The sequence below is a fragment of the Ixodes scapularis genome, unplaced genomic scaffold (assembly GCF_016920785.2).
Source record: "Ixodes scapularis isolate PalLabHiFi unplaced genomic scaffold, ASM1692078v2 PGA_scaffold9__187_contigs__length_104089568, whole genome shotgun sequence".
NCBI classification, from domain to species: domain Eukaryota; kingdom Metazoa; phylum Arthropoda; class Arachnida; order Ixodida; family Ixodidae; genus Ixodes; species Ixodes scapularis.
The window spans coordinates 49,379,848-49,403,268 of NW_024609884.1; the positions used below are offsets into that span (position 1 = coordinate 49,379,848).

At 49.5% G+C, this 23,421-nt stretch overlaps 1 protein-coding gene across 4 annotated transcripts in view; it reads right to left on the reverse strand.

Moving 5' to 3' along the window:
- The window catches only part of LOC8053303 (ubiquitin-conjugating enzyme E2Q-like protein 1), a 68,984-nt gene that overhangs the window by 12,432 nt on the left and 33,131 nt on the right, over positions 1-23,421 (reverse strand). For all 4 annotated transcript variants that reach the window (XR_006076764.1, XR_003917044.4, XM_040499589.2 and 1 more), the window contains one exon: positions 1,469-1,876. Coding sequence is in view for 2 of the 4 variants with exons in the window: in XM_040499589.2 (XP_040355523.1) it covers positions 1,469-1,640 (172 nt within the window). In the remaining 2 variants the exon portion in view is untranslated. The remainder of the gene's footprint in view (positions 1-1,468; positions 1,877-23,421) is intronic.

The window sequence follows — 23,421 nt, forward strand, 5'->3', positions numbered from 1 at the left end:
GCACGACAACAAATTGTAAAACGAACAAAACGATTTTTTCAATACCACCCGGTAATAGCGAGGCCGATGTAATTATGGCGTTGAATGCCTCCTGCACCAGCGCCACCCTACGAAAGCACAGCGCAAATATATAGGCAACTTGGGCTTGAAGGGAACAGCGAAGCTTGGCGAAGAAATCCACAGTGCTTCCGCAACGTGCATTCCAAACCACCAGGATCGCCGTTCTAGCAGACGATAAGTAGGAGCTTGACCTGAGGATGCGGGGACCTCTGCCAGGCTTCTCACTGGACGATTTTGAAGCAAGAAGAAGAGAGCCCCGGGTCACGCCATTTCGTTTCCGTACCCCTTTAATCGAAGTCCAGCCCCACTTCGCGACCGGTTTCTCCCCCCCCCCCCCCCCCCCCCCCACCCCAAGCTGATTAGACCGCTGCGCCTAAAGGTAAAATTGGCAAAAGGCGACAATTAAGGCCCCTCTGAGCCAATGAGAACGATGGAGACAATCACGTGCCAGCTCAATACATAAAGAGTACTTCCACGGTACGTTGTCACGTGTCTCGCGATCCGCTTTGCTCGCTGGTGTTGTATAGCATTCGCCAAGTTATAACTGAAACAAAGGGTAAAGGCTGAACTCTATGGAGCAAATTATGCGAAGAATAACGGACGAACGTTGCCCGACGGCACGCTCGCTTTGCGCGCGATGTAGCAGCCACTGGGCTGATGCCACGCGCAGAGCAAAAGCCGCCGGGCAAACTTCGTCGAATTTTTGCAGCACATTCGCTCCATGGAGTCCAGCCTTGCAGGTACGGGCACACAAGCGGCAAAACGCGGCGGCACGCCGCGCACGGCGTGCCGCCTTGCAGCAACACCTGCTCCGCGGAAGGAATTTTCTCCCGCGAAACGAATGGGCTCCTTGATGGGCTCCAACGCTATATTTTTTGCTGCGTGCCGCACGCCGGGAGCAAGAGGAGACCAATCAGAGGCACCGCGTTCAGTGACGTACGATGCCATGGCAACACTTTTCTCGCCGAACGAGCGTTGTTTTTGAGCCGCCAGCCGCCATGAGTCTCACTCAGGAAAGTCGCGTGATTTCTCGAGACTGTGCGTCTCTTTCCCTTGCTTTACGACAATACTCATTTTGGGTACGCCATTCCGGGCGTACCCAAAATCTTCGCATTCGACCCTTTTGCGCGCGGCGACGTCGCACGATAAGAATAACTTTCACTATCGTGAGTAGGTCGTCGTCTGGGTCAGCCATCAATGGAGAGGCCGAACGCAGCCGAGCTGAAAGCCGAAGCGAAAAGCACGGAGAATCTCACAGGCGCTGAGACTCATCCCTGAAGAAGCACATTCCCTCAATAGAAACGTCGGATGTCCTATGGAACTTCCAAGAGGCACGAAAAACGGATCTTGCGACCACCCTCAGCGTGCCCGGGGGCACGCTGAGGGTGGCGAAGCGAAGTGAGCTCACCTGCCTTCCCCGCACCCGCGCAGAGACCCAGCAGCCGGGCTCGGCTCCCGCCCTCGCCGCTCTCCTTCTTCTTTTTGGGACCGAGATCGTTGTGGCTGTTGTGGCTGTTACCGGACGTACTCAGCCGGTGCCGGTCGGTGCGGAACAGCTTTTTCAGCGCCGAAGCCGCCATCGCCTGGATGGTGTGCGTAGAGTGCTACCCGATGTGGACCTCCCGAACGCGCGGGTCTTCGAGTCGCTGGCCCACGACGCTCCGGCTACGCTGGGCTACGAGGGGGCCGGGAGGGCCGGAAGGGCCGGAAGGGCCGGAAGGGCCGGAAGGGCCGGAAGGGCCGGGACGGGGATCCGGGAGGCTGGGGAGGAAGTAGGCGGAAGTGCTCGCACGGGGAACGTCACCGAAGCATGGCCCTGTCGGAAACGTAAAGCAGAAAGATACATTTAGACGACCTGCCTGTTTCTGCCTCATCAACTAAACGGTTTTTTTTGTTTTGTTTTTATATTGCGTTTGAGTTGTGTTTTGTGCGCACTGGATTCAGGGTAATAAGCTGGGCCACTTGGTAAACAGTAGACACCATAAGAAAAACCGCCCACAAGGACCAAGACACAGAGAAGGAATACACAAGAGAGACACAACTGCTGACTCACAAGTTCTACTAATGTATTATACAACAACCAACAAAAAAAAAGAAGAGGATATTTCTTCACCCCAGCGAGCGCATTTCTGTGCCTTCGAACTTGTGCGCTATTTTTCTCATTAGGCAGACTGGATCACTCTCGGTGTGCGAGCAAATCGGCCAGCAAACATCCAGCAAATCGCCAAGAAGTCCGAGCATCTTTGAAAGCCGAACTGAGAATTGTAGCAAACTGGAGGTAAATATTATATTCGAATGCCGAGCCTTTGCAACGTAAAACATGGTGGTTGAGTGGAGGGAAACCTATCTCTGCCGCTGTTAAAGAACATGCGCGAAGGCCCCCATTGAGAAGTAATTTGCGGTTACGAGATCATTCGTCAATACGATACGATTGATATAGCATGACGAGCTTTGAACGTCTTTCAAAGGTCGTAGCCGATGCATCCATAGTTCATCCTGGAAAAAAGACAAACGACCTGTACTCGACAAGCGGAGAACAGTGCCCAACACAACGCACCTTGACGTTTTCGTGCCGATTCCTGACCATAGTTAAGAAAACCGCACATTATCCAATTCATGCGGTCGTGTCGCAACTCTTAAAAAGTCCGAGATCACCTCCTATAAACCTTAAAAAAAAAAAAAAAGTCGCCTTCTTAAGGCTACGCGCTGCCACCTTTGCCTGCTGAGCCGTGGAACGCCATCTGAGTATGCGCTGCTGCGCGTGCGTCCACAGCTCAGTGACTCGGCATTTTTCGCCCGGGTGATAAGTGATGGAAAGGTCTGTAGAACGCGGAGACAGACACGGCGACACGGCGAACAATCAATGACGAAGCTCAGAATACGTTTGAACAAAACGAAAAGAAACGTGACGAGGACAATGAACACGACGTTTCATTTCCTATAATCGTATAATCTTACACTTTGAACTCGCTGACTTTTTTTCAGAGTTCTTGCTTTGCATTTTCGACAAATTTCTCCTTGATTGTATGTTGTATACGGTAGCGGAAAGCTAGAAGGTACAAAATGCATCTGGAAGGGTCCATCCCCGCAGATGGCTCAGTGACGAGCCAATGTAACTCTCGCTTTGCGCGAATGAGACACGAGCGCAACAGAGTTGCTCAAACGTGAATTACCGCGGAGAGTCGGACGGTGCGTAGACACGTTTCACGACACGCAGGACCGAAATCGAATACATGAATCGTCGCGACTAAAGGCAAAACAACAAACGCCGCCTCGCAACGAGATATCAAATGCAAAAATACTCACGAAATCGAAATTTTTCAACCGTGCCTGGGTAACTCGAAACCCGTGTGCCGCTTAAGCCGAAAATCAATTATACGTTCCGGAAAGTCTGTTTGCATGCAAAGCACGCAAAGGGAGAATTTGATCGAAATCCGACAGCGTTACGTACCAAATCCGCGCCGTTCATTTCTCCTCGCGTTCTTTATCCTATTTTTTTATTAGGGGGGGGGGGGGGGGGGGGATCATGTTCGCACGCCTTTAGTAGAGCAGCCAACCTTTCTCAAACGATTTTTTTAGCGCATTCTAAAATTTTCGTTCTGTTTTTATTTAGAAAAATATTTTTTTTTTGCACTTAATTGCAATAAGTCGTTTCCGATTTCAGAACGCCCGACGATTTCAAAACCAAGAAGCAATTCCCAAAAGAAAAAAAAAAGAAAAGAAAAGAAAGTTCGAACAAATCATTGGTGCTCTTTCGTCACTTTATGTCGAATCCCACCGTGCAGAAGACAGTTGCAGTAAAATATTTACTAACCGTACTACCTCTCCCTCCAAATAGAAAGCTGTCCTTTGGTTTCTGCTTCGCGTTTCTGAGAAATACCGGCCATCACAGTTGCGTAAACCCGAGACGCGTGTCACGAGGGAGTTTTTGGAAGGAACAAAAATAAAGAAAGACGATATGGCCTTTCAGTAGCTCAGTACAGAGCCGTAAATGTAGAGAGTTTGGCCATTCGTTGGGAAGTATAGGAGACAAATGAGGAGGCGCCATTGGCCGAAAGCGGGCTGGGCGTGTTCCAGGGCGTCTTCAGAAATTCGAATGTGACCAAGCAGAAGCCGGAAATAATACCCTGGCGGTGGTCGCGAGAAACAAACCTGATAACTGCATTGGAGTAACTCTCAATGGCTGAAAATATGGTACACGTGATGCTTCAATCACGTTAATCCAAAATGATGGTGGAAGAGTGCGACTAGCGGAACGATCGACATAATCCTTACGCCAAGCGCCCAGGGCCGGGAATCTGCCGTACGAACGGTCACACCGTCCGCGCAAAACAGAGTTGCGCGGCGCATTCGTTTCTTACATCTTTCTGCATGATCATGATCAAAACAACACGTACACCCTATTTTCAACCACGAGGAGTTACTACACTTCGCTCTTACGCGCTTATTAAAACCATATACGAATATAGACTTTTGATCAGAACTGCTTGCCGCTACCACCGCTAGGGGATTCTTTTCGGCTTCTGGTTGGCCAAGAGAGCATGCCAAGCCCTCTTTCCGACTCTGCCGCACGCCCTGACTCTGCCCGCGCCTCCCATTGACCAAACCCTCTACATATACGGCTCTGGCTCAGTAGACCGATCTCACATGGCCAGTTTGGCTGCGCCACCGCTACCGCAATGCATCGAGATTACTTCAGTCTCGTCGCACATGCGACAACCTCAACGTGGAGTTCGACGCGTGCGGAGAACGCGACGGCACGAGTCGTCTCGTGCACTGCCGAATGTCGCCTGTGACCCAAAGTTATGGCGGCGTCACGCATGCACCGAACGCTCGGTGAGATCGCTCTGTTCACTGCTGCGTGCCGTACGTTGTTCTCCCAAGAGTTGCACGAAATCGGTGCTTCGAACATTGGCCTACCTGCCGATACATGTCAAACCAAAGAGGTCAGAGGAGTCCTCAGCGTGATGTGACGAGATTTCGCATTAGATTTCTCAGTAAAGAAAAAAAAAAACACAGCCTACACACGCTCATGCACACACGCACATGCACGTGCACACACGCGCACACACAGATACACACTTGTCGCTCGAGTATGCGAATAAAAAGGATGCAGGTAAAGAAGGTTCGAGACAGTGCGAGGCTTGAAATGAACGCCAGGGAGCGTTCCTTGATTCCTCCGACTCTCAAACATCGACTTTGCCGAGAAGCAAAACTTTCAATAAAATAAAAAAAGGGAAAAAAAGGGGGGAAGAAAAAAACCAAGCTTTTTCGATTGCTTCTCGGCAGAATTTCCTTTGGGACTCGAAACTTCTTTCTGTCGTTCACAAAATGAAGCTCTTTCCGAAAAGCCTAGAACCTGTGCTTTTTGCTAAATGTTTCGAAGACTCGAGGAAGACCCGATCTGGATTGTTTCATTTCAACCCTTTACACGTCGTTTGTTTTCGTTTCACAGCCATGGGTATAACGCGTCATGGCGGATCCATTAGAAGGTAACGATACATTCAAATCTCGAGAAGGCAGTTACGCAGAAATTACTCTTATCGACACGATAGTTCCGTCCCAATGCTTGTAAGTCTCAGCTTGACGCCTCGTTTCACTTTCACGGCGTTCACGCGAATCATAAAGCGAAGGCGACGCGTCTGCTGAATCAGGAACGTCAGGAATGCGCCACGGCACGCCCGGCCAATCCTTCCTTCGCTTGGCCCATATTGAAAACGAACCGGAGTATGACACGTTCGCGATATTACGGAACCCACCGAGAACGAAACGTCGCATCGTTCTATGTGAAGGCAATTGCTCCAGCCCGCTCGCTACCTGACCCTCCGTCTACAAAAGAAGAAAAGAAAGGGCACCTCGCAGAGGGAGAATTGTCATTCACTTGCCACTCACCACCAGCCGCCGGAGAAAGGTTCCCTGCTCGGTGATTTGATGCTGATCAAAAGAGGCACAGAAGCAGGCCTCGCTCTTAGAAAGCAGCAATGAGCTGTGGCGTTTTGACTGGCCCGGCTGTGCCGTCGCGACACTCTACACTGCCACGACTCTTTTCGTGTGTATGTGCGTATTCGTTCCTTGCGCTGATCGGTGGCGCCCGCGCTACTGGAAGCACTATAGCTTCGTGGCACGAACAGCGGGAGTTCGACCAGCACGTGGAAGCTCGTGAACTTGGTCGCGTCACCATCTCCACAATCACATCTAGAGCCACTAAATGAGCTAGGCTTAGAGTATCGGCACTCTGCTCCCAATATTGTTGTGGGCGCCGCCATCTTGGTGCTTATAACAGAGCAGCCGCATCTGTTGATCGTCATGATTCAAAAGTGCGACTTCCTCAGCATTCGGTGTTAGGAAGCTCACGTAATATTGCTTTGCTCTGTCGTGAACAGTTTAGGGATTTGTGGTGGACGGAAACGCGTTTACTGTGATTTCAGATAAAGCTTCAGGTAACTGGAAACCATGATTTTAATCCCCAAGATGGGTTAAGTGTCGTTACTCTGAAGTGTAGCTTATACCCCTGTCAGACGGGCTAGTTTAGTGTCACTACAAACGAGTGCACTTCAACCCGTCGAAACACACTCCAAGTGTGTTGGTGCCACACGGGAAAACTTAGTGTCACTCCAAAATGATGGCAATGACGATGGGTAAGTAATGGGCACGTAAAATATTGCAGGGCATACGAATTTTTTCATAAATAACTTCGTCGTCCTATTAGAAACACGTTACCACACATTGTTGCGTAAGTCACGAGCTTTAATCGAAATTTAAATCCAATTTGGTAATTTTGATCAGCCATTACAAGCCAGTGATACACGTCCGCACACCGGTACGATGCTCATCCAGATCGAAACGAGCAGGGGTAGGGATTGAACCCAGGATTCCTGGGTTCTGCAGCGCGAGCTTTCGCTCCGCGTGCTCCGAGCTAGTGTGCGCGAGCCCACTCGGCCACTCGCCACTCGCCACTCGCCACAACGAAACACCATGGAGTGTGTGGAGGACGAGCTGGAGGGCGATACCCGCGATGTTGGACAGTGGAAGCGCGTGGTTGGTGCACTTTTCTTCGTGAGAGCCCAACGCCTTTCAGATGAGAGGCAGCTGGACCTGGATGCCGACGCACAGGCAACAATTTCAAGTGACATAGATAAGCAGCGGCACGCCAATCCCTTCACCATAGCCGCTCTCATGACCGACAACCTACCCGTGATCTACCCGTGATCCGTGATCTACCCGAGAGGAACAAACTCTGGATCGAAGACACCTTGCCCCATTTGGGCGAGTTCCATTTCAAGCAAGCCTTTCGCGTCTCTTTGCCACCTTCAGATTCCTGGTGGAGTCTTGCAGGTGCCTCCTGGCCGTCGCTGGCCGTCGCCCAGGGGCCAAGGCTGGAAACTAGATTAGCCGCTTGTTTTTCTACAATGCACTACTTTCCTGCCAGCAAAAAACAAATGCGCACCTAATATTACTCCTATCAAAATAATACTAACTTTACGCAGCGTTAATTTCTTGTATTATTTTTACTCCTTGAACACTGCTATCGAGAGTACACACTTGGTCTACCCGAGCGAGCGTAGTGTGCTCCCCGAACTCACTTCATTCGAAGTGTGTTCTTCGGGCAGGTCTGGGGAGTGAGCTCAGGATCACTAGGTTCTCCAGCGCGAGCTTTCTCTCCACGTACTCCAATCTGGAGAGCGCTAGCCCACTCGGCCACCGACACCCGTTAATAAAGACACGTTAAAAAAATTAGACGTTTACAATTCTCTGTAATGCCGAATTGGAGCGCAGCTCTTGAGGAGGAGGAGGGAAGGGTACGAAGGGGAGGGTATGCAGCTGCTCCCCCTCCGTACCCTCCCATCCTCCTCTCCTGTTCCCATCCCACTTAGCGTAAAACTTTCGCTAAATTTCCCGCTAAATTAAGCTGGGAAATTTTCCCGCTGAATTTACGTGTGACGTCAGATGACACGTCACCTGAAATTTTAAGTGTAACGTCACGTGACGTCACACGTGTAAAATTTGTCCTCCAAATTTAGCAGCATTATTTTCCACCAAACTTAGCAAAAACTTTTACCGCAAAATTTAGCAAGAAAATTTTACCCACGTAACTTCACACGTGACGACACACGTGACGTCACGTGTGACGTCATTTTGAGAAACAGCCCTTAACGCAACGCGCGGTTACGCCGACGCCGCTCAACTCAGAAATGGGTTCCTAGGAGCTGTACTCTAAAACAACGTTACATTAATGAACGATTTTTACGCCAATTGGATGATTCTGATCGATCATTGCAAGCCATGATAAAGAACGAAGCATATCCAACTTTAAAGTTCCGCTTCGTTCCATGGAAGTCTACGAGGAGGCCCTGAAACTGCCCAATTCGATCATAATTATCCTGTGGTCTCCAATAGTTTCATGCTAAAACAAAAGTAGGCTCCATCATTCTCTGCTAACCAAGATAGCCGTTGAATGACTGACTTTGTCGTCGTTTTTTATCAATTCACGCTGCGCTAATGTTGGTTCAGATCAGGCTGAACTCCAAGTTCACCCCACTATTTTTTTGCTATGCCACTCTCCTACATGTCCTCTCTTTCACGAATTTATTTTACTTTTTCTTTATAAAATAAATCTTACGCCATCCTTTTGGTTTCTGTGTTGTTATGTTTGACTGTTGAAACACTCCTACTGATGCCACGCACTCGATCGAGCGAAGTGAGTTCGTCAAACTCACTCCAAGCCAAGTGTGTTCCTCAGGAAGGAGCCGTGTGGCACACTGCAGAAATGACACTAAGGGCGAAGTGCACTCGCTTGTAGTGACACTAAACTAGCCCGTCTGACAGGGGTATTATTTGGTGGCACTGGTCCCAGCCTGTGACGTCGCTTCTCTGTTCCGCGGAACATGGAACTGCAGAACGGCGGAACATGGATGTCTGAACTGCAAATAACGGGATGAAGCGAAGTTTGTCGGATATGTCTAGCGCCGAGACTTTGACGATGTTTTTCCTGCCCGCCATTGTGCAAGATTGTCAGATTCTGATAGAGAGTAGAAAAGCTGGGCCAACGCTGGGCCCGTTGCAGCTCGCAAAGGTAGCAGCCATGCGCTGCTGCACGCGGCTTGTTTCGCGAGCTCTATTAGTGGCGAGATGCTTTGGTGGTGCCCGCCTCTGGTTCCCTCTCATGACGTCATTACCCTGCGAAGAACAAGTTCGATGGTGTTTGTAATGAGCATGGTGGAAGTTTGAAATCATTGCGCTTTGAAAGCAACGCTGCCAACACCGCGAAAATTGAAGTTCTTCCATTCTTCTTATTCCCGTCGACAAATCCTTTGCTGACGTCATCCTTTGCTGACGTCAATCAGCATTCGGCCAATCGTGGAAGGCCGATCACAGCTACTCTTTCGACTGCGTACGTCGCCAACACGTGCAGTGTTTCATTTAGAGAACAGCCCCTATAGACAATTGCAAGCATGGCGCCACAAGTGGTGCCCCATGCGTGCAAGCGCGTGCAACGCGCGGGTGAACGTAGCTTTGGCAAGCTCGTAATCGCACGGGCGTACCTGCTCGAGCAGAGGCATGGCGGCGGCCAGTCGCCCAGCTTGCAATCGTCTATACTCCTTTTCATAAAAGTGCATGAGGGCGTGTGCATTGCTGTTTTTGTGTGTTATGCACGCGCACTTTCGAGCTTTGCGAGCGAGCGCTTGCTGGACTGCTATTTTTGTGAACAGTGGAAACGTGCATACCGTGTACTCCAAAAAAAAAAGAAAAGAAAAACGTTCCTGAAAGGTTCTTTGACGCCCCAAGAACTCTTTCAGCTTGTGAAGAACGGTTTCGCCTCAAGCACTACTACCCCTTGGTGCACTGGAAAGGCACTACTGGGCAATGGACGAACTCTTTTGCATAAAAAAAAAAGAGCTTAAAAGAAACCTTTTAGGGTTTTCACAAAGCACACTTTTAAGGACAGGGCGTTTGATCGATTAACCTACCGATTAATACATTAATGCTTTAATCGCGATCAATTTTTTAACCGGTTAATCGATAAAATTTTGACGAACCATAATAAAATAAAAATTAAATGCTTTCACCACGCAAACATGGATAAGCACACTTCTATGAAGGGAAGACTTCAGGAGAAATGTTAACCTAAAGTTACCTGTAAGGGCGAGGTATGTAACTCCAGACAAGTTCAGAAGGTTCCACGTGTCCACTTCAGCGGCGTGCGGGTGTCCGTTTAGCGCAGCAGAGCCTGCTGCGAACAATCAAAGGAGGCCGCTCTTGCCGGAAAATATCAACAAACCTCTTTGGCTCATGCAGCTGAAGTAATAATCTGTGAGTGTGTCTTTGAACTGTTCTCAACTACGTATCAAAGTTATGGTGACCACCTTCCTGCTAGCGAAATGCGGGACACGCCGGGGGGGAAGGGGGGGGGGGGGGGGGGGGGGGGTTAGAGGAACTTTATTAACACGGACACCACGAACCGAGGCTCTGTTAACACATTTAATATCCTGTGCTGTTTATAGACCTGCGAATTATATTGCAGCAATTAGGCTCAAATAATTTGCACTCCCAGTGATATAAGTGATGCTGCGCGACCGGTTCGTCTGCCGCAACCGCGACGAACTTCTGCAGCAACGCCTGTTTGCTGAGAAGGACCTAACGTTCTCTGGCGCATTGGAAATTGCCATCAGAGCAGAGAGCGCCTACAAAAAACAAAACAAAAAACACTAAGAACAAGGAGGAGCTCTAAATAAAAAAGACTGTGAAACCGACATCAAATAATAAAAGCAATGCGCGGCCAGAGCGCGTGTCCGCAGAGCGCGATCTGGACACACGAACCTCCGGTGGCGCAAGCCAGTGGTGCCCGAACTACAGTAGGTCGTGGCCCGAACGCTGATCCGCTCCCGGTCAATATACCTAAGTATTCCGGCGGTAGCCACCTAGGGGGCTATGTTGCGCTTTCTGGGGGGCTATGTTGCGCTTTTTGCACTCCCATGAGACTAGGGAGAGGGAAGTGACGTCAACAACGCAGCAAATGCAGATTGGATGTTGATTTTGTTTTCTTCTGTCAACATCCAATCTGCATTTGCTCTAGTCGTTGACGTCACTTCCCTCTTCCAAGTCTCCTGGGAGTGCAAAAAGCGCAACATAGCACCCCAGCACTCCCAGGAGACTTGGAAGAGGGAAGTCACGTCAACAACGCAGCAAATGCAGATTGGATGTTGATTTTGTTTTCTCTGTCAACATCCAATCTGCGTTTGCTGTATCGTTGACGTCACTTCCCTCTTCCAAGTCTCCTGGGGTGCTATGTTGCGCTTTTTGGACTCCCAGGAGACTAGGGAGAGGGAAGTGGCGTCAACGACACAGCAAGGCAGATTGAGTGTTGATTTCGTTTTCTTCTGTCAACATCCAATCTGCGTTTGCTCTAGTCGTTGACGTCACTTCCCTCTTCCAAGTCTCCTGAGAGTCCAAAAAGCGCAACATAGCACCCCTGGGAGTGCAAAAAGCGCAACATAGCCCTCCTAGTCTACGCGAATACGACACTGGCGACGAGGAACCAAGGACCAACGAAGCCTGAAACCACCGACCACAAGTCATGGCCATGCAAGGGAAGCTGGAAGCCTTCTCAGGCAAGCCATGGACATCGTAGTTCGAACATATCGCATTTTACTTCGTCGTCAATGGCATCAACGCCATAGATAAGAAGCGAGCGTTTGTTTTAACGCTGTGTGGCCCAGAGACTTACGAAGTGGTACGAGCATTAGTGGTACCCAGAGGACCCAGCGATGTTGAGTTCGATGAGCTCGTGATCATCCTTGGTGCTCACTTCAACCCTCGACCTTCAGAGCTCTATAGCCGGCTCAAGTTTCAACGGCGAGACCAATTACCGGAAGAATCAATAAGCAGCTACGTTGCGGCCCTCAAACAGCAGGCAGGCGACTGCAATTTCGGCTTCTTGCCCTCCGAAACTACGTATATTGCTTCGATAACAGCGCAGCTTCCAGCGTCGCAGTTACCAGCGTCGTCTCAAGCATCCGGCGCTGCAGCTAGCACACAGCAACAAGCGATGCCACAAGCGGACACCAAACTGCCGCTAGAAGTGATGCCGCGCGACCGGTTCGTCTGCGGCATCCGCGACGAACTTCTGCAGCAACGCCTGTTTGCTGAGAAGGATCTAACGTTCTCCAGACATTGCCATCGGAGCAGAGAGCGCCTACAAACAACAAAAAGCCACCAAGAACAAGGAGGAGCTCCAAATAAACAAGACTGGGAAAGCCGACAAGGTTCTGCTTCACAGAAAGAACGTCGGTGCTACCGATGCATGGGTCAGCATGAGCCTCAAGAGTGCCGATTCCAGAAGACTGAGTGTCAGTACTGTAAGAAGACTGGACACATCGAAAGGGCGTGTCTGACGAAGAAGCACCAAGGCAGAGCAGGACGCAAGCAAACGAATCACAACGTTGAAGCGGTCATGAAAGTCGTGAGCTAACCGACGTGTTCTTCCAGAAGTTCAATTATGAACTGAACAAGCTGTCCACGAAAAGGCATGTTCCCAAATTTCACGTTTCTCTTCAGATTGAGGGCGAGCCTCTTCAGTTCGAGGTTGATTCTGGCGCCGCTTGTTCACTGATTGGCGAAGAGACATTTCGCTCCACGTGGCCTAAGAATCCCCCGAAAATCACGAAGAATGACTTGGAACTTTACACTTGGAGCGGTGAGGTACTAAAACTTCCTGGGTCGCTTCAGATGCATGTACGTTTCAAGTCAAAAGATTATATCCTGCCGCCGCAGGTGATGAAAGGGTCCGGCTGCAACCTTTTGAGCAGAGATTGGTTCGACGCACTCCACATCAGAGTACAGGGAATCAACCTGGTGCAGGAACAAACTACGGCGCCAGAGGTGGAGGCAGTCCTTCAACAACATCCCAAGGTGTTCCAGGAGGACATCTCCGGCCAATTACCAGAGTGCACTTAGGACTTGAGGAAGGAGCAACGCCGAAGTTTTGTAAAGCTCGCCCGGTTCCCCTCGATTTCCACTCAGTTGTAACGCTCGAGCTTCAGCAGCAAGGAATCATTGAACCAGTCCAGCACGCTGAATGGGCTACGCCGCTCGTACTCGTCCGGAAAAAGAGCAAAGCTACCAGATTGTGGTGGCGATTACAGGAGCACTGTGAACGCCGCGTCAAAAAGTTATCCGCTACCTACGTCAGGAGAAGTCCTGTCAAACCCCAGAGGAGGGACCATCTTCTCCACAATGGACTTGTGTCAAGCGTACCAGCAGTTGAAGGGGACGGAGTCCACGGCAGCTGTCCTTACTATCAACACAATTAAAGGATTGTACAAAGTGACACTGCTGCCATTTGGAATTTCAGCAGCGCCAGCGATCTTCCAGAGGATGACGGAGACGACACAAGCTGGGCATCGAAGGTGTAAGCGTCTACCTTGACGACATCATTATCAGCGGAGCAACCATTGAAGAGCATAATGAACGTCTGGACCAAGTTCTGTCCAGGCTAGACAGCTCCGGTCTGAAACTCCAGAAAGAAAAATGCGAGTTCGCAGTCAGCGAGGCTATATTTCTGGGACACAGGATTGACGCCTCAGGTGTTCATACAACCGCTGACAAGGTGCAAGCGATATTAGGTGCTCCAGAGCCAACAGGAAAACAGGAACTGCAAGCAAAAAATTTGGGGGTTTTACGTGCCAAACCAACGACGGGCATCCGGCACGCCCCAGCGGAGGACTGAGGATTAATTTGGACCACCTGGGGATCTTTTGACGTGCAACCGAAAGCTCGGTTACACAGCGCCTCCTCCGCAATAAGCCTCCGTCAGATTGCGGGCACCTCGGCCGGGATTCGAACCCGCCACATGGGGATCCGTAGGCCAGCGCTCTCGCCTCGGAGCCACCGAGGCGGCGAAACTGCAAGCCTTTTTGAGGTTGCTTGCGTTGTACGATCGCTTCCTCAAGAATAGGGCTACGGTCGCAGCAGATCCCTACAGGGTTCTTGAGAAAGACAGGCCATGGCTCAGGACGGACAGACACAGGGAGTCATTTCGCGAACTTAAGGAGTTGATTAAGGACTGTACCGTTCACAAGCATTATGACGAAAATAAGCCCCTGCTGCTGTCTTGTGACGCGTCTCCGTACGGCATTGGAGCAGTACTCGCTCAAAAAGACCCCGATAGACGCGATGCTCCAATCGCTTTTGCGTCCAGGACACTAGGAGCCGCGGAGAAATAACTATTCCCAGTTGGATAAAGAAGGGTTGGCCATCGTCTAGCGCTGTATGCCATTTCCATGAGTACATCGCTGGACGACAGGTCGTCGTAATCTACACAGACCACTAACCACTTCTGGGAATACTGGGAGGCTCGAAACTCATACCACAAGTTCTATCCCCACGTATGACACGATGGTGTATACAACTCGGTGCCTACGACTATGAACTAAGGTACAGACAAGTAAAACTACATCAAAACGCAGACGCCCTGAGCCGGCTACCGCTTCCTGCTGATATCGACGAGCCCTGCATCCCAGGTGAGGTGCTGATGCTTGCATGCTCGCCGATTCCCCTACTATCTCCAGAACGCATTGCAGCACTCACTCAACAAGACGAAGCCTTAGCGATAGTTTACAAGGCTGTACATCACGGCAGCGTAAAAGGGTCAAATTTGGGGGTTTTACATGCCAAACCAACGGTGGGCATCTGGCACGCCCCAGTGGAGGACTGAGGATTAATTTCGACCACCTGGGGATCTTTTGACGTGCAACCGAAGGCTTGGTTACACAGCGTCTTCTCCGCAATAAGCCTCCGTCAGATTGCGGGCACCTCGGCCGGGATTCGAACCCGCCACATGGGGATCCGTAGGCCGACGCTCTCGCCTCGGAGCCACCGAGGTGGCTGCAGCGTAAAAGAGCTCAACGGTGATGACTGCAGGCAATACAAAAGTGTCGCCAAAGAATTATCGACGCTCAACGGCTGCTTGACCAGAGGTTCAAGAGTAGTCATCCCCAGCGCAGTCAGAGCTCAGGTACTCGATTTACTGCATGCTGGTCATCGAGGCATGGTGACAATGAAGGCGGCTGCTCGTGGCTACGTCTGGTGGCTTGGAGTAGACAAGGATATTGAGGGGAAGGCCCAAGGACATGCTGCACTTGCCAACAGCACCAACGGGCACCGCCCAAGGCACCTGTTCCGAAATGGCAACGGCCATCGAAGCCATGGGACACTCTACATGTCGACTTCGCCGGACCCGGTGAAGGAAAAATGCTATTGATAGTTGTTGATGCCTTCAGCAAATGGCTCGAAGTTCGTCAAATGAACAACGTCAACTCCGGTTCACTGATCCATGAACTCCGAAACTTGTTTGGAACGTTCGGTCCGCGCGAGATTGTCAGCGACAACGGTACATCGTTTGTATCCGCCGAGACCGAAAAAGTCTTACAGAATAACGGTATTCGTCACGTAACAAGCGCACCATACCATCTGGTGACCAACGGCCAAGCAGAAAGAATGGTGTATAAAACTAAATAGGCCTTATCTAAGGACAAGACGGGAAGCTTGTCATGCCGGCTTGCTCGATTCCTGCTTAAACAACATACCACAATCAGTCTTACGACAGGAAAGACGCCGGCTGTGCTCCTGTTCGGTCGAGAATTGTCAACAGCAATCACCCGTCTACAACTGCTGATAGAGTGGGATGAAGAAGCGACACAACCGGTCACGTCTCCTAAGAAGATTTCGGTCAATCGCAACGTATTTACTAGAAACTTCAGAGGATCACCGTTGTCGATACCAGGAACAGTAGTCAAAAGATTCGGATTCCGTTCTTGCGTTGCCAAGGCAGATGATGGCAGGTGTCTGAAACCTGCCATCTGCTGAACTAAGGTGTCTGAAACGACCGAGCGCGACTGCAACGGCTTGTGACGTTCATTCTTTCACGGGTCCCTATGGCAACGAAGTTTTAAGCCGCTTGAACCGCCATTGCTCCTGCAATCGCAAGAGGCTTAAAAACCGCTTCTTTTGGACTCGGTCGTAGTCGGTTGCAACAGTGTGAACCAGCCTCTTTTACTAGGCCGATTCCCACACTTGCGTTGAGTCCGACCGAGTGCGAGGGTTGCCATAGCAACCGTCGCATTCGGTCCGACTCAACGCAAGTGTGGGAATCGCCCCAAGACCAGTTTTTTTCTTTTTTAGAGTGCGGGAGGGATGGACGCGTCCAAGCGTCAGTAAATCGAAGGGTGAGCCGGCGGCAAGTCATCCGTGCCGTCCACAGGTAATACGGCCTCCTCTCGCATCCGGGACGCGCATCGACATGGCGACCCTCCACAGTCTCCCTGAGTACAGTGCTCTAGAGGGTGTACTGGCAACAGCGGCGCCCGCTTACAATGGGCCGCGTTAAGACGGTCAACGTAGATGCCGCGAGTGGCGCTGGGGTTCCGTGCCGGAGAATTTGTGGCCGATGGCAGATCTGCTATAAGCGAAGAAGACGACGAAGCTGAGGCGGTACGCTTCTCCCGAACGTAGCACCGTAGCACTTTTCTTTGTAGTGTAGTGGTGGGGAGTCTTCCCCGTTCCGTTGCCGCCTCGGTCATAAATGAAAGGAAAGAGACGGACACACACACTGCTTCGCGCCATGATGCAAGTCGGGCTACCCTGTCAACAAGGGCAGCCACCAGTGATCGTAAGCCGTCGCTGTTTCGTGCGCCAAAGGAGGGGTCGCGCAGATTACAGGGGGGGGGGGGGGGGGGGGGGATCTTAATCGAGAAGATAAACGCCTCGCCGAGACATCATCGCTGTGCGAACCGCGCCTTATCCTTCAAGACTATGTGCATATCGTCAATGGCGAAGAGGTTAGGATTTTATGACTATTTTGTAGTGTTTTTGTGTAGTATGTTGCTGGATATCTGTCATGTGCTTGCTGTGTATGTCGAGGAAGTGTATTACCACTTTTGAGAAGCCATAAAACAGTGAGTTGAGAATGTTTTTTTTTTTTTTTCATATTAGGGGTTGTTGAAGTTCAATTGCGTTCATATCGCATTTTATTGCTTCATGTACTCCCAAATCGAGGTTTTTTTTTTTTTCATAGACTGCCTTCCACAAAATACAATTTTTTATATGTTCGCCAGTTACAGTGGCACCTTTGCCGTTCCCAAACTGCCCAAACGCGCTCCGCCTTGCACCTTACACATTGCTGGTCCCCGCATCAGCAACGCGATGACAAAAAAAACAATACACCAGTTTATTGTTTCTCTCACCATTAAAAAAGTTAGAGATTTATTGAGATCTATTTGTCTATTTTTTTCTTGTTATATCAGTATCGCGTGGTTTCTTTCTCAGCTATTAAGCGTGCAGCCCAAGTGATAGCGTTGCTGAACGACCTGTCAGTACTGGGAAGGGGGGGAGGGTGTCTATATTAATCAAATGAACTCCATTAAAAACACGCGAATAATAAAAGTAGAGGATAGCACACACTCTAGAGGCATTAGTGCAAAGGAAAACCTACAATATTTCACATTAGCACTTGTTCTGCGTCGCGAAAAGCTCCAGTCGAACCACAGAGTACACGCCGAGCAGCGCCGACAACGAGGCTGACGGGGGCACGTTCCTGTAGCAATATCGAGGAAGGACCAGGAAGGATTAGAGTTCCTGTATACGCTCCCGTAGGGAGCCTATACAGGAACTCTAGGAAGGACGAGACGAGGCCATGTCCGCTGGGCTCTAGACATGAAGCGAGTCTGTCGCAGGCGCTTCGTTCTTCATTATTCAAGCCTCTTGCCACAGTTCCTAGGGCTCAGAACAGCAGCGCTACGGTGTCGTCTACGCGCAAAATCTTCACGCGGTGGCCGCCGCTCTTGCCACTACAACTCTCTAGAACACTGTACTGGTGCTGCGCTGTGCCGCCATGATCTTCTCAAGGGCTGCACGTTGCACGTGCCTCGTGCATCAACGCATCTTACGCTACTTTTTAAACATGGAGGCGCTTTATCTGTAAGCAGAGCCGTATATTGGGAGAGTTTGGCCAGTGGGTGTGGCGACGAAGGCGCCGGAGAGGAGAAAAGTAAACGAAAGGGAGGAGAGCGCCAAAGGAGGGAGAGAGAAGGGAAAGAGCAGAGAGGAGACGACCGCCATTTTTTAGCAACGCTGTCGGAGACTGGTCGGAGAAGAGCACTGCTGAGGTACGCGTCGTCTGCTACGGGCCGACTTCTTTTTCACCTGAATAAAAGTTTGTGGCTATACGCCAAGAAAATTTAATATATTACCTTTTTAACCCACCGAGGAGTAACAATATATCATTTTCTTGCCAGAGCCAGCTGTATAAAAGGAAATAATCGAGATTTAGATGCCGATCCCATGCATTCCGCCGGGAGAATGAACGAAAATGGCGGTCCTCCCCACTCAGAGCAGTATATGGGGAGAGTTTGGTCAGTCTATGATCTCGCCGCCGTAAAGCTCTCCTCCCGAGTGAGCCAATCAGCACGCGGCGTAGAGCGAGAGGCATGAGCGCATGCGCGTGAACTCCCGGCTCCCACCTGAGTGGGGAGGGCCGCCATCTTCGATCATTCTCCCGGCGGAATGCGTGGGATCGGCATCTAAATCTCGATTATTGCCTTTTATATCGCTGGCTCTGGCAAGAAAATGACATTCTGTTATTCCGCGGTGGGTTAAAAAGCTAATAAATGAAGATTTATCGGCGTATGGCCACAAACTTTTATTCAGGTGAAAAAGAAGTCAGCCCCTAGCAGACGACGCGTAGCCTCAGCAGTGCTTTTCTCCGATCAGTCTCCGACAGCGTTGCTAAAAAATGGCGGTCGTCTCCTTTCTGCTCCCTTCTTTCTCTCTCGCTCCTTCGGCGCTCTCCTCCCTTTCATTTACTTTTCTCCTCTCCGGCGCCTTCGTCGCCAGACCAGCCAGGGCCAGACCCACCGGCCAAACTCTCCCCACTCAGCTGGGAGCAGCCGGGAGTTCACGCGCATGCGCTCATGCCTCTCGCTCTGCGCCGCGTGCTGATTGGCTCGCTCGGGAGGAGAGCGTTAGGGCAGCGAGATCATAGACTGACCAGACTCTCCTCATATACGGCTCTGTCTGTAAGCTGTCAGCAGCGCCACGACCGCGAAGACAAGTTAATTTTTTTCTTCTTTTTAGGGTTGAAAAGGAATATAGGAAACACAAATATAAGGGGGTTGTGTTTCCATTTACGTCTGAAGAATACCTGTAATTATTTGGAGAAAATGCTCTTTCTGCCCATTTTTGTCAGCATTCCTTCTTTATCCCTGGGCTGCACGGTGGCCTTGCTTACAGCATGCTGCACTTCAATCGGCATAAATCGCCGGACCGCTCTCGCCCGTGCGATCGTCGCATCTGCCCTTCTAGCCCACCATAACCCAGGGCATTTCGCGCGTGTCAGTGAAGGACTCGAATGAATAATGGAGACATCCTGCAATTCTTAAACACGCAACCTATATTTCAGTTACTCGACGCTTTCTCCGCTCTAAGCCCCCGTCAGCTTGCCGGCACCTCGCTCGAGATTCAAACCCGCCAGCTGAGGAATAAAAAAAATAACCGGAAGACGTATGGGCCTCCTCTATTGACCCCATATGTGGGAATATTTCTTACTGAAAGCGAGAAAAACTTCCCACTCCAAAAGGCTTATTGACCGAAAGCACGGTTCCTGAACTCAGGCCCGCAACTAAACTCTCCCGTACCGGTTTCAAAGGATGAGCTCCCGAATTCGCGGTTCAAGAGAGCGCGTAGAAGAAGGCTAGCAATCGAGCATGCACCCTTGTTCGAAACGACGCGTTCGCGCTCGGTGCCGAAGAAATCCAATTATTGTTGAACCAATTCGGAAAATGGCCCGTTCGAGCCGTTCACTTACCTCGCTTGCCTCCGTTACCGCAGTGCAGAATAAGGCATAAGGCAAAGCAGCTTTGCGTGCGCGCAGTAAAACCGTACTCCTTTGTTTCCTTGGTGAAGCATGCCTGCTTTGAACCGTGTGTATCACAAGCGCTACAAAGATAACGGCGGTAGTAAAATGCCTGATTTTTCTCGCCCTTACTCACGCTATCTGTTTGTAATACTCGGCGTCAACGCCATCCTGCTACGGTTGTCAAGGCTAAAGACTGGTTCACACAGCCCCGTTTTCTTGCGTTACGTTACCAAGGCACACAGGCTGGTTCACACAGCACAGTTTTCTTAGGGCCCCTAGGCAGAGTTACGGTTGAGAGCGTTGCGCCGAGAAACGAAAGCGAGCCACCGGCACATCTGTCCTTCGTGTGGAGCGTGGAATCCCATTCAAGGAATAGCTTGGAACAAAAAAAAAAAAAGCAACAACAAAAGCAAAAAAAAAACTACAACAAAACAACAACAACAACGCTGTGGTCCACCTTCTGCGATAGAGCTTCTCACAAACTCAGTGCCATCTAGTGCCTCAAATATCAGCATCGCAGCTCAGCGCACGTGGAACGAAATTCGCTCGCACTCCAGAACCCAGGGATCCTGCAGTTCACCCCTGCCCGCTTCGATCTGGATGAGCATCGTACCGGCGTGCGGTCGTGTATCCCTACCGCGTGGTGCACGTTAAAGACCCCAGGCTAGCAATGGTACTGTACTGGACATGTTTCTCATCTGCAGGGGGTGACAATGTCGCCATGGCCTGGCACAGTGGTTCTCAGCCATTGATGTTTCGCGTGCCCCTTGTGGATCGGCAGAGATGATGGAGGACCGCGTTCGAGGTGAAGGGAACGGAAAGTATAGGTTAATTACGACAGTAATTTAATAAATATACATAACTGCTAGTGTGAAGTAGACCTCTCTTATTAACATATACACGAGAAAATTCACCCGAAAACTGGAACGTTTCTTCTCAATCTAGGAAAAGACAACTTTTATTACCGGGCTTGAATGATGAGGTTGGGCTTTGCGGACCCCTAGAATGCCTTCGCGGACCCCAAAAGGCCCACGGACCCTTATTTGAGAACCATTGGTCTGGCAGAAGTCTAAACTCCGCCTGTCTAAACAACTAACGGTTGTTTTTTGAATATTGAAGGGATTTTAATTGAATTCAGAAACGGTTATATAATAGAATTTACACGGAGCACAGTAAAGATTCGGTGACCCGTATCAACCTTGAGGTTCTTCGTTGTTTGCGTTCCGTTGAACATAATGAAATACAGCGCTCAAATAGACAGGACTGAGAGGAACACAGGACCGACAAGCGCCGACTCACGACTGAAATATATATTAAAGAAATTGCTTTGCCTTTTTGCACGCTGCTTCTACGTTTTCCTTAAATTCGCTGACTGGTTCTTTTTTTATTTTATTTTTTTTTATTTTAGGCTTTACGTTCTAAAACAGCCATGAAATCTACCCTAATAATATCTGTGCAGGTGAGTTCAACGTTGGATAAAGTACATCCAATAAGCACTTGAAGTGAAGTACAAAGTAAATTAGAGGTTATGCACTTCAAGTAGTAAGTACACCGGGCGCAATGTACTTGAAGTAAAATACTATAAATACAATGTACTTTCAAAGTAAAGTGCAAGTACTTTTGAACAAAATCTTTCATGATTCCCTTTTCTTTTCCCATACAGCGTTTTATTTTTAACTGGTATGCAATTCCCTAGAGGTAATAGGGGGTGCATCAGTTATTTTCGGAAACGGCGGCGAATATTGGCTAAAGTCAGATGGCCAAAAGAGTAGTTGTTTTACTCTCGCTGGTGTCTGACGAACTATTTAACACAATCAACTTATACAGCACTTACTTGTGTGAATATTATAGGCACACTTACTTCACTCGGAGAAATGACCGGATGACGTCTCGAAAGACGTTGCACGTTTTCACATTATGATACGCCATTTTTTTTTTTTTTTTTTTGAGGTTGGACTTAATCTTACTAAGCAAACCGAGGACACGGCGCGTTGTTCTTGGATGGGCTAAATTTTACCGAGACCAAATTTGGGGAATGAACTTTGAAGTCGGCAGTTGTACTTCCCCCTGAAAGTACAAAAAAAAAATACTTTTAAGCAAATTATAACTACACCCAGAGAGAATGCAATTCAAGTAAATTACAAGTTGTCTAAACAAACTTGAAGTAATACTTTAAGTACAATGTACAGTCTCCGGCGATATGAAAAACCCACTGGGAGCGCGTGGCCGAGGCGGTGGCTGGCGGGGGCGCTGCGAGCGCTCCGGGCAGTTCCGTTCTGCTTCGAGGGGAGGACGCTCACTCGGGGCTCAGCTAAAGCGCGGGCTTATCAGTTTGTGCTGAGCCCCGAGTGAGCGTCCTCCCCTCGAAGCAGAATGGAATTGCCCGGAGCGCTCGTAGCGCCCCCGCCAGCGACTGCCTCGGCCACGCGCTCCCAGTGGGTCTTTCATATCGCCGGAGACTGTACTTTAAATACTTCCTAACGCGAGAGTTTAACGTTCAGGAGGACATAATAGTAGGCTAATCGTCACTATAAGTCGTATAATTAACTAAAGTTTCTTCATTAACTTTTTTTTTAAATAGTGAAAATAAACATGTGGTTCCAATCAGAAGCTTGTTGAGCGTCATCGAAAACCATTAAATGAGTATTTTAGAAACATTTCTGGGCGCGTGGGAAGCGTGGTGGCCCGCTAAAGCTACCCCACGTGCAGCGGGCGCAATACTGACAGTGCGAAAACGCGGACGATCATCAGAGACAGAAAAACCTAGCGGTCGCGTTTTTTGTACCACTAGCCTTTTGTCCGTTGCAAGAGCGGAACCTCTATAGCGCACCACGGGGCTTTCCACGCGCCTCGTACCTTTCAGACTTATTTAGTGGCTTTCGATGCCGCTCAGGAATTTTTTTTTTAGTTTGAACCATATATTAATATCTTCGATAATTAAAAAAAAGTGAATTAGCATATTATAATTAATTAACCGACGTATCGTGACGGTTATCTCCAATATTATGCCATCCTAGTCCTATAACACACTTACACCAACATCATTAATGTATCCTTGGTTTTTGTTTTTTTTAATTTGCAAAAAAAGGAGGCTTCTTGCATATTTCAGCTGTGAGTCAGCGCGTGTTTGTCCTATTCCTTTGAGCGCTGTTTTTCTTCATGTTGAGCGAATCACCAACTTGCCCAACTTACCACCTTGCTGCAGTTTGCGTTCCGGCAGTGCACGAGCTAACCCTTCTTTTTTTTGTGTGTGTGTGTGAAAATAGAATACCCAATAAAAACTATACGAATGCAAAGTGCCTGTTCACTATCTAAAAAAAAATTAATAATAAAGAGGTAAAATTTAATTTGATGGCTCCAGTAAAGTCGATTTTTTTTTTTCATTTGTTTCGTGGTGATGTCATATTCGGTATTGGGAATTCTTCATTCAGTTACGACCGAGTGCCTGTTTT